Source organism: Haliotis rufescens, unplaced genomic scaffold (assembly GCF_023055435.1).
Source record: "Haliotis rufescens isolate VD_foot unplaced genomic scaffold, xgHalRufe1.0.p SCAF_10, whole genome shotgun sequence".
Taxonomy (NCBI): Eukaryota; Metazoa; Mollusca; class Gastropoda; order Lepetellida; family Haliotidae; genus Haliotis; species Haliotis rufescens.
In genome coordinates, this window is record NW_025963780.1 from 10554948 (window position 1) to 10567111 (window position 12164).

Sequence of the window (12164 nt, forward strand, 5' to 3'; positions counted from 1 at the left end):
ATATAAGGGTATTAGGTGGACCCAATGCTTGTATTAATAGCATATATAAGGGTATTAGGTGGACACAATGCTTGTATTAATAGCATATATAAGGCTATTAGGTGGACACAATGCTTGTATTCATAGCATAAAAACATATATAAGGGTATTAGGTGGACACAATGCTTGTATTAATAGCATATAGAAGGGTATAAGGTGGACACAATGCTTGTATTGATAGCATATATAAGGGTATTAGGTGGACACAATGCTTGTATTAATAGCATATATAAGGGTATTAGGTGGACCCAATGCTTGTAATAATAGCATAAAAACATATTTAAGGGTATTAGGTGGACACAATGCTTGTATTAATAGCATATATAAGGGTATAAGGTTGACCCAATGCTTGTATTAATAGCATATATAAGGGTATTAGGTGGACACAATGCTTGTAGAATGTCAAATGTAAAGGATTGAATTTTCCAGTTGAGGAAGGTGAAAGCTGTGACCTGGCCAATTAAGTGCACAATCACACCAAAATGGCAGGTGTGTTGATGGATGTTGCATGGGATTTGGCCTAATCAGGTGGGCTTCTATAACAGACAATCATCCAGGTTAAACATGGCAGTCATTACAAGCATGGGGTCCTGGGACATACATATCCCGACCAAGGGTCACTACTGCCGTGATTATACCCCACTTCCAACCTTATATTTTCACCAAATGTGCAATGGATATATACAATACACCATGCAATACATATGCAACACACCAACACAGCAAAACAGGAAGGCGCCAAAAGTTATCACGACTCTAAATTACCTGTCCCTTATAGATTTATAGATGATGTGCATCACACTTTTCTCATGTTGCCATTCCAATAGTTACGTAAATGATTTCTTACAGTTCCAGACATGAAACTTAGATTTACCTTGACACCTGGAGAAGGCCTGCCCCAAATGCTGGGATGTTATGAAGGAGGCCGTTGGCAATCATCTCCTGTCTCCGCAGGTAGTCAAGGTACAACTTGTTGGTGCGCCATCTATAGTTTACAGAGAGCAGAAACAAAATAAAAACAGTTTCATCCTAAAATACTGATTGACAAAAACAAGGAAACTTTTTTCATATTTCAGACCGCCCCTCTTAAAATCCAGGAACATGTATGAATACTGAAAAAACATGTTTCCCATCAACAACACATGCTTCCCAACAACAAAACATGCTAACCAGTGACAAAACATGCTTCCCATAAACAAAACATGCTTCCCATAAACAAAACATGCTTCCCAACAACAAAACATGCTATCCAGTGACAAAACATGCTACCCATCAACAAAACATGCTATCCAGTGACAAAACATGCTTCCCATCAACAAAACATGCTATCCAGTGACAAAACATGCTTCTCATCAACAAAACATGCTATCCAGTGACAAAAAATTCTTCCCATCAACAAAACATGCTATCCAGTGACAAAACATGCTTCCTATCAACAAGACATGCCTCCCACGAACAAAACATGCTTTCAAACAACAAAACATGCTTCCCAACAACAAAACATGCTATTCAGTGACAAAACATGCTTCCCATCAACTAGACATGCCTCCCACGAACAAAACATGCTTTCAAACAACAAAACATGCTTCCCAACAACAAAACATGCTATTCAGTGACAAAACATGCTTCCCATCAACAAAACATGCCTCCCAACAACAAGACATGCCTCCCACGAACAAAACATGCTTTCAAACAACAAAACATGCTATCCAACAACAAAACATGCTTCCCTCCAACAAATATGCTTTCCAACAACAAAACATGCTTGCTTCCCACCAACAAAACCTTTTTAACTATTCTTTTATTTTTTTCCATCAGTATTTATCTTTTACTCAGAAGATGAACAGAGAAGCATCTACTTACCTATCAAACATTTTCTTGATGAGATAGTTCTTGAAGAAGGGTATTGATGAAAGGGCCTTCCATAACACAGCCTCTCTCTGCCACTCCCCCAGGGTCAGGCTCTCATTGGGCAGGTGTTCATACACATGGAGAACACCGAATGTGGAGAACACATAGTGTTCACTGTTGGCCTGCAATCACCACTCTTTGTCTTACAACACAGTATCAACCTATATCTAGTTATCTGTAGCTTGATGGTGGTTGTATAACCACGGTGCCAAGAAACATGCTGCTGGGACCATGAAGTTATCAGGATATATTGAGTTAAAGGACCATGTTAATGAGGTTTACAAGGTTTAAATATTCAGTTTAAAATCATCTTGTTCATGAGGATTGTTAAATCTATGAGGACATATTGAGTTGAAGGATTTTGTTAATGAGGTTTCACTTTATTTATGACACAGTATGTGGACAAGACTAAAAGTGCAATCTTATGTTCTCTTTGAAAATACATATAGAATATACTCATATATGATATATTTTTCCAGAAGCATGTGAAGGAATGAGTGAGCATTAAATGCATCGTAGAGCAGTATTTCAGTTATATCACTGCACATCAACTCAATGTGGAGGACAAATCTGAAGGGATGCAGGGTATGAAACTGACAACCAAGGATCATAATCGATACTAGGATTTGAACAAAGGATCATGATCAATACTGGAATTTGAACCAAGGATCATAATTGATACTGGAAATTTCAAACAAGGATCATAATTGATACTGGGATTTGAACCAAGGATCATGATCGATACTGGAATTTGAACCAAGAATCATAATCAATATTGGGATTTGAACCAAAGATTATAATCGATACTGGAATTTTCAAACAAGGATCATAATTGATACTGGGATTTGAACCAAGGATCATAATCGATATTGGGATGATATTGGGATTAGAACCAAGGATCATAATCAATACTGACAGGCCCCATGGACTCTGCAAATCGACAAAAATTGTAAAACAAGATGATTAGTTTCTCTGATTAAGGACTGAAAATCACATAACATTGTAACATGGCTCACAAAGCCTAAATGTCACTGAGCACTAGTCTCCTCTCACCTTGTTTTTCTGTACAGAGATGAGGTCGTAGGGCCTGTAGTGCCTGCTAGGTGACAGGTTGAAGTGGATGGACTTGATCTGGCCAATATGATGACATCTTGCAAAATATTCCACCGCCTCTCGCCCATTCATGGTTGGGATATATTCTTCCTGGAAGGACAATGACAACATGCACGACTGAACTGAAAACTGATTGAACACAATGATTTTGTGTAAGTTGGGATTGTTCCATGATGGACATATACCAGTTGACATGTCTGTGTCAATACATAAGTGTGTCTATCTTACTCATTCAGCATCTTGTATTTGACTTGAAGCATTCGGGATGTACACAGTACGGAAACAGTTATCTGTATGATTCTGTGTATGCTGCCCTGCTCACTGTCATCTCCTCATGGTACACTGTATACGTGGGTGTGGTTTCCAGTACCAAGTAAAGGATCCAGCTGAAGGGAAGTATTGTAACAAACATGTTTACTTTGCGTGCGTGAGTGAGTTGGGTATAATGCTGCTTTTAACAGTATTACAGTTATACCATGTTGTGTCAGCTTAATGTTGGAGGAAAGCAGGTCTCAGACGTTACCACTTTGGTGAAACCCACGAGCATGAGTATGGTGCTGACAAACCTAGAAACATTATCGGGGTGAACCGGGATTCGAATCCACAATCATAGGTTTCTGGTGTGCCCAAGAGACGCAACTCTGCACAGTGAATCGCAGCACCTTAGATGACTGTGCCACTCATGCCCCCTTACCTTGCATGAAGGTGCAGAAAAGACATGTATTCAATCCTACCATCACACACCTTGCAGCTGAGTAGGTATTCTAACCTGTATTGACTGGATGACATCTTTACGTGGCGTCTTCTTCTCACTATCCCGCGGTGAGGTCACACTCTGGGACACTGACCTTGACCTGAAGCTACTCGGTGGTGATGGTGATTTGGGCTGCAAATATTTGACGACATTTGACTTATTGGTTGTTTCATCAAGTTACTTGACCATGTTTTTTTTTCAGGTCACTAGATGAGACAAAATTCTTTCTTGACAAAATATGCCGTATATTTTATTTATCATGTATTATCTTACCATACCTTGTCTGAAATTTATCATGCCATTTTGGCAGACTTGAGTAGACAAAGATTTTCTTTTTGTTGACAAACATAATATTACCAAATACATAACAAAACCACTTATTTACCATAATAAATGAAAACTCAAAACATGAACATTATTTGCAAAGATATTAATAACTATTTTAAGTATATCAAAATTTGGTACCTACAATGAATATCACAAATTTCCAAAAGAATATATCATTATTTCTATATTAATAAATTCTAACATGTACATCTAAATAGAGCCTAACACACAATTGCACAATTCTCTTTAATAAATAAACTGTGTGAATGCTATGGGAGGTGTCTGAAGACAGTACCTGCTGTGGTATGTGGGTGCTGAGTGCAAGTGCTGTGGTCCCCAGACAGTGGCTCCAGATGGACTCGCCTGTGTGTTGTAGCAGAGGTGACACAGAGCAACACAACACAATACATAGCAATGCCAGTACGAGGCAACACTGAAACCTTGTTAATCTGGACTACGTCAGTGGAGCTGTTCACATTACCAATCTCATAACTATGAGTACTGTCCCTTTAGTTGCAGATAGATCTTCCCATAGTCATACCACATTGTACCCATGTGGGAAATCAATCCCACGGCTTCAGCATGATGAGCAAACACTTTAACCACTAGGCTACCCCCCCCCTCCCTAATACCATGGAAGGCAAGGTTTCTTGACTTAAGACTAGACTGAGTCCACACTAACAAGGTTTTATTGTATACAGCATTAAACATAATATAAACAAGGCAAATGCAGATAAATTAAATAAACTAAAACAAATCAATCTTGTATGAAGTATCACAGATCCGCTGTTTCTGGCATCTGTGTAGTTACAACCCAAATCACACACTAACGTGACTGAAAATGTGTGACTTTTAACCAGTGACATGACTAACAATCAGTGACAGTGACATAATTGCATTGAAAAGAAATGAAAACATTGTGGATAATAACATGTAGAAAATAAATAGCATGAAAATGAGTGAGTGACGTTTTTACAATGCCTATTCCAGGGAAATCAGGTCAGGTAATGCCAAGAATGAACTTTGAACCCATGTACCTGAACGCACTGGGTCTTCAACGTGAGGGCAATGTTTTATTGGAAAATGAAGTAATTTTTATGAATTTTTCAATCCTATACTAATTTCCTATAACGCCCAACAATGCTGAGACTTACGTGCCGCCATCTCCAGGGCCACATCCCCCAGCGAGTGCCCGAGGTCTCCAATAGTCAGCTTCTGTGAGGGCATCATCTCCTCCTCATTCTGAAGACATTCCACATTCAACATATGTTATAACAGCTGAATTCAAGGAATCCATATTCAACATATGTTATAACAGCTGAATTCAAGGAATCCATATTCAACATATGTTATAACAGCTGAATTCAAGGAATCCACATTCAACATATGTTATAACAGCTGAATTCAAGGAATCCACATACAGCATATGTTATAACAGCTGAATTCAAGGAATCCACATTCAACATATGTTATAACAGCTGAATTCAAGGAATCCACATTCAACATATGTTATAACAGCTGTATTCAAGGAATCCACATTCAACATATGTTATAACAGCTGAATTCAAGGAATCCACATACAGCATATGTTATAACAGCTGAATTCAAGGAATCCACATATGCTATAACAGCCACATTTAAGGAATCCATGTATGTTATAACAGATCAATTCAAGGAATCCACATATGCTATAACAGCTCAATTCAAGTAATCCACATATGTTATAACAGCTTAATTCAAGGAATCCACGTACGTTATAACAGCTCAATTCAAGGAATCCATGTATGTGACAACAGCTCAATTCAAGGAATCCACATATGCTATAACAGCTCAATTCAAGGAATCCACATATATTATAACAGATTAATTCAAGGAATCCACGTATGTTATAATGGATCAATTCAAGGAATCCACATATGTTATAAGAGATCAATTCAAGGAATCCACATATGTTATAACAGATCAATTCAAGGAATCCACATAATTTATAACAGATCAATTCAAGGAATCCACATATGTTATAATAAATCGATTCAAGGAATCCACATATGTTATAACAGATCAATTCAAGGAATTGACATATGCTATAACAACTCAATTCAAGGAATCCACATATGTAATAACAGCCACATTCAAGTATGGTAAGATCTTGTGCAATGTTATTATTATTCTTTTATGTCATATTTTATTATGCAAGGTACATTATTTGTAGAGAATGATACAGAAAGTATCTGTTATGTCCAACAGCAATCAGTTTGTTTGACACATTGTGATGCTTGCCAACAAACAGGGGAACAGTCCTTGCTTATTTCAACGGGTATATGAAGCAGTCATAAAACAAAACATCTTTTATGCAATTGTTTTATTTACGTCGCACTCAGCAATATTCCAGCTATATGATGGCAGTCTGGACCAGACAATCAAGTGACTGAGATTATGAGCATCAATCCAGGCAAATGAGATGCGATGAGCCTGACCATGCAATCCCAACGAGAGTTCCTAACGACCTTACTGCATCCTGACTTTCTGTATGTTATTGTAGTTTTTGTCCTGTCTGTCTCAAGGCTCTCCCTATCCATGGAATAAACTACTGTACACTGATCTACTGACCCAACCCTCAAACAGTCAACAATGCACATAAAACTAAATCAAAAGTAATTTTATTTTATTTTCTTATTGTTGTTTTTGGTTCTGATCAGTTGAATCATGAAAACAAAAATGTGTTGTTCACACAAACAACCGTCTATGAATCACTCACAAGCACATGTGCTGAATATGGGTTAGTGCCGTCCGGCAGTCTCAGTTTGACAACGCTGCTTGATGACTTCCTGGGTGAGTGAGGGACAGACTTGACACCAGGACTACAGTATAGCTTGGCTGGGAAGGCGCCGCGGCGACGAAGTAGCTCAAGTTCCTGTCATACAACATACATTGTATAACAAAAGGTGCGAATTTTGCTGCATCCAACATAGATTAATGAAGTACAATAATACATCCAACTCAAATATCCCTAATCAATGAAATAAGGTAATTTGAAGGTTATAACATTTAATGTCTGATATTTCGTAGGTTCTTGAAAAAGTATTAAGCTACCAGAAAATAACATTTGGGAACAAACAAAAAGTATGATCTGCAGAAGACTCTGGACAGATGTTTCAACAAATACTACCCAGCACTCTCAACAGAGCCTTACCTGACGACTTTCTCAAGGCACATTTTCAACAGATAATGCATTAAAGGACCTACCTCAGAAAAAAACCATTGACAGATCATGCGATAGAAGATCTATCTTAGTGACAAGTATGCATGTGCAACAGAGGGCCTACCTCAGGGAAGACCTTGGACAGAGCATCAACCAGCTGCAGATCAAAGAACCTCTCTTTGTGGGACTCAACATGGCTGACAATACGCTCCAGATAGTGGTGGAACTGTATATAGAAATCTTGTTGTAGACAAAACAAAGTCTCACAGTCAGTGTTAAATTTCAGAAATGTGTATGTCATTTGCATCAATACATGATATCATAATGATTCTCACATCATGGCACAAAGTTATCTGAAGCACTTAACTCTTGTTGAATAGCTACAGCCCAATACACCTTCTTTAAACATCTTGTGTTATTTTACAGGCCACAAAATACCAGCTGTATCATGGCTGCCTGTCAATAGTGAGGTCTAGGCCAGGAAAAGCCAGTGGTTGACAGCATGAACTGCATCCCATATATATAGGAATTATTTGCCACACATTCAGCTAGACCATACATCATGATCACCTGATTCTAGTTAGTTGTCTCTAACGACAAGCATAAGATACTCAATATATATTCTGCCATAAATCACCAGGTATACAATCCTATACGACACTCAGTGATTGTTCTGTGTGTAGCGTAGCGACAGTGAAAGCAAGACCTCTGACTGCACCTCCCAGTAGCGGAGACATTCCCTATACGACACTCAGTGATTGCTCTGTGTGTAATGTAGCGACAGTGAAAGCAAGACCTCTGACTGCGCCTCCCAGTAGCGGAGACATTCCCTATACAACACTCAGTGATTGTTCTGTGTGTAGCGTAGCAACAGTGAAAGCAAGACCTCTAACTGCGCCTCCCAGTAGCGGAGACATTCCCTATACAACACTCAGTGATTGTTCTGTGTGTAGCGTAGCAACAGTGAAAGCAAGACCTCTGACTGCGCCTCCCAGTAGCGGAGACATTCCCTATACGACACTCAGTGATTGCTCTGTGTGTAATGTAGCGACAGTTAAAGTGAGACCTCTGACTGCGCCTCCCAGTAGCGGAGACATTCCCTATACGACACTCAGTGATTGCTCTGTGTGTAGTGTAGCGGCAGTGAAAGTGAGACCTCTGACTGCGCCTCCCAGTAGCAGAGACATTCTCTATACGACAGTCAGTGATTGTTCTGTATGTGCAGTGTAGGGACAGAGAAAGCGAGACCTCTGACTGCGCCTCCCAGTAGCGGAGACGTTCCCTATATGACAGTCAGTGATTGTTCTGTGTGTAGCGTAGCAACAGTGAAAGCAAGACCTCTGACTGCGCCTCCCAGTAGCGGAGACATTCCCTATACGACACTCAGTGATTGTTCTGTATGTGCAGTGTAGGGACAGAGAAAGCGAGACCTCTGACTGTGCCTCCCAGTAGCGGAGACGTTCCCTATATGACAGTCAGTGATTGTTCTGTGTGTAATGTAGCGACAGTGAAAGCAAGACCTCTGACTGCGCCTCCCAGTAGCGGAGACGTTCCCTATACGACAGTCAGTGATTGTTCTGTATGTGCAGTGTAGGGACAGAGAAAGCGAGACCTCTGACTGCGCCTCCCAGTAGCGGAGACGTTCCCTATATGACAGTCAGTGATTGTTCTGTGTGTAGCGTAGCAACAGTGAAAGCAAGACCTCTGACTGCGCCTCCCAGTAGCGGAGACATTCCCTATACGACACTCAGTGATTGTTCTGTATGTGCAGTGTAGGGACAGAGAAAGCGAGACCTCTGACTGTGCCGCCCAGTAGCGGAGACATTCCCTGTATGGTGGTAATAGTTCCAGCACCTCCTGCAGGAAGATCCAGGACATCCGACTGAAACAAACAAGGACTCATTAAACATATGTCCTGAAGAAATATCTAGGTATTCAGCAGATATATCTAATATAATATCCATGGCCTTGGGTGTCATGATACACTGATGTATCAATGTATTGATGTATCAATGTATCAATGTATCAATGTATGATTAATTTAACCTGATGATATGATACATGATATACGAACCCATATATCGATTCATGTTTTTCTTCGGAAGTGGTTTTCAGAAATCAATATTTACCAGCACTGTAATAACTAGACCCAGGTTAGCACTACCTTACTGCTTATCACAAAACAAAATGCTAATTCTGATTGCCTGATACCACTACAAGCCTCTATTAACCAGTGATGCAAATAAAATACAAACCGGTTGACAGCAAAGAAGGGGTCAACTGCAGTATTTGGGGTCCCCACTTTCCCCGAGGAAACTGCTGCCTTTCACAGACTTGCTTATATACAAGTGAGCACACGCTAGCTGGCATGCCAAATCCGTTAGAAGGCATTTTTGAGCAAAAAGGGCCCAAAAAAATGAGCTGGACATGCAAAGCATGGTCTAAAACTCTGCCCCTATGGGAGTCGAGAGTTTTACGATAGAAAATAAAGCCGTATTCTCATGGTGTCAACTTTGTGTTGTTTATGGGCGTGACATGAATGACGAATGACGTCACATGTCTGTTCATGTCTTATATGGACTCGTTGAAAGCAACTAGGGTCATAACTTGTAAATTCATAAACTGTGGCTTGTACAAATAGAACAGAATCTACTTTGAGAGCAGTGAAGGCATCTTTGCATAGGCATGGGACGAATAAGGGAATGCATGACAGTTATTTTGTTGAATACATTATCAGAACATAAGTTGTTCAGCTTATCATTTTATTCAGTTTCTCAGTTCATCAGCTGTGTTTACAATGTTTAGAACTTTGAAGCAAAATGATCGTTTAAGAAAATGATGAAAATGAAGCAGAAAAAGGAATTGAACTTGGTCTAGATGGATCCACAGACTTATTTGACAGTCAAGATGAATTCAACGTCTGAAGTTATTTGTTTGAATGTGTATCTTTGGATAATCGTTTTTCCTGTGAATATATGAATAAACTTATACCATAGTGCAATTTATTTAAAAAAAGGGGGGTCCGCACCCTTTTATCCCCTCTATTTTACTTTTAAAATTTCCTAAAGGTGGGGTTGTACCCGCCTTGAACCCTTTTGTGTTGTCCACCTAACAAAATATATTGTTCTTGAAACAGAATGAACTAACCGTTGTGAGATATATTAGATAAAACAGAGGGGTTTCACCCCCCTTTACCTCCCCATTTTCTACTTTAATATTTCAACAAGGGGGGGTACTATATATGATGTATGTGTGAACCACAACAATGTCCAACATCTGCACGGAACATACCATCAATCATGACACCTGTTGTTCATCTTGACACCATTAACTACAGGGATATGTACCTGTCATGCAGGAAACCTGGTGTTTAAACAAGGACACTATTAACTCCAGGGACAGTCACCTTGTCTGCTGGACATATTGTGTCTCTACCAGAACATTCATCTTGTCTGGCAGACACCTGGTGTCTATACCAGGACACCAGTAACTCCTGGGACACACACCTCGTCTGGCAGACACCTGGTGTCTATACCAGGATGATCACCTTGTCTGGCAGACACCTGGAATCTATACCAGAACATTCACCTTGTCTGGCAGACACATGGTGTCTATACCAGAACATTCACCTTGTCTGGCAGACACCTGGTGTCTATACCAGGACAATCACCTTATCTGGCAGACACCTGGTGTCTATACCAGAACATTCACCTTGTATGGCAGACACCTGGTGTCTATACCAGAACATTCACCTTGCCTGGCAGACACCTGGTGTCTTTACCAGGACAATCACCTTATCTGGCAGACACCTGGTGTCTATACCAGAACATTCACCTTGTCTGGCAGACACCTTGTGTCTATACCAGAACATTCACCTTATCTGACAGACACCTGGTGTCTATACCAGAACATTCACCTTGTCTGGCAGACAGCTGGTTTCTATACCACGACATCAGTAACTCCAGGGACACTGCTTGACTGCTGGACACCTGGTGTCTATACCAGGACATTCACATTGTCTGATGGACACCTGGTGTCTATACCAGGACACCAGTAACTCCAGGGACACACGTTGACTGCTGGACACCTGGTGTCTATACCAGGACATTCACATTGTCTGCTGGACACATGGTGTCTATACCAGGACAATCACCTTGTCTGGCAGACACCTGGTGTCTATACCAGGACACCAGTAACTCCAGGGACACACCTTGCCTGCTGGACACCTGGAGTCTATACCAGGACACTCACATTGTCTGCTGGACAGCTGGTGTCTATACAAGAACATTCACCTTGTCTGAGAGACACCTGGTGTCTATACAAGAACATTCACCTTGTCTGGCAGACACCTGGTGTCTATACCAGGACAATCACCTTATCTGACAGACACCTGGTGTCTATACCAGAACATTCATCTTGCCACCTGGCAGACACCTGGTGTCTATACCAGGACACCAGTAACTCCAGGGACACACGTTGACTGCTGGACACCTGGTGTCTATACCAGGACATTCACATTGTCTCCTGGACACCTGGTGTCTATACCAGGACAATCACCTTGTCTGGCAGACACCTGGTGTCTATACAAGAACATTCACCTTGCCTGGCAGACACCTGGTGTCTATACCAGGACACTCACATTGTCTGCTGGACACCTGGTGTCTATACAAGAACATTCACCTTGTCTGGCAGACACCTGGGCCTACTTGCACAGAACAATCTAAGTTACAATCGATCTTAGGCGGCTACAATCAACTTTACAATCACCATACAATTGTCATATTCCAATTGCACAAACCGATCTTATCGCGATTGTAA

General features: G+C 40.5%; 1 protein-coding gene across 1 annotated transcript in view; it reads right to left on the reverse strand.

Moving 5' to 3' along the window:
* The window catches only part of LOC124145313 (dynein heavy chain domain-containing protein 1-like), a 225660-nt gene that overhangs the window by 209702 nt on the left and 3794 nt on the right, over positions 1-12164 (reverse strand). The window contains exons 4-12 of the mRNA XM_048386779.1: positions 9141-9228; positions 7471-7572; positions 6903-7058; positions 5299-5386; positions 4440-4507; positions 3833-3949; positions 3004-3153; positions 1903-2072; positions 914-1024 (exon numbers count right to left, since the gene is read on the reverse strand). Of these exons, the coding sequence (XP_048242736.1) occupies positions 914-1024; positions 1903-2072; positions 3004-3153; positions 3833-3949; positions 4440-4507; positions 5299-5386; positions 6903-7058; positions 7471-7572; positions 9141-9228 (1050 nt within the window). The remainder of the gene's footprint in view (positions 1-913; positions 1025-1902; positions 2073-3003; positions 3154-3832; positions 3950-4439; positions 4508-5298; positions 5387-6902; positions 7059-7470; positions 7573-9140; positions 9229-12164) is intronic.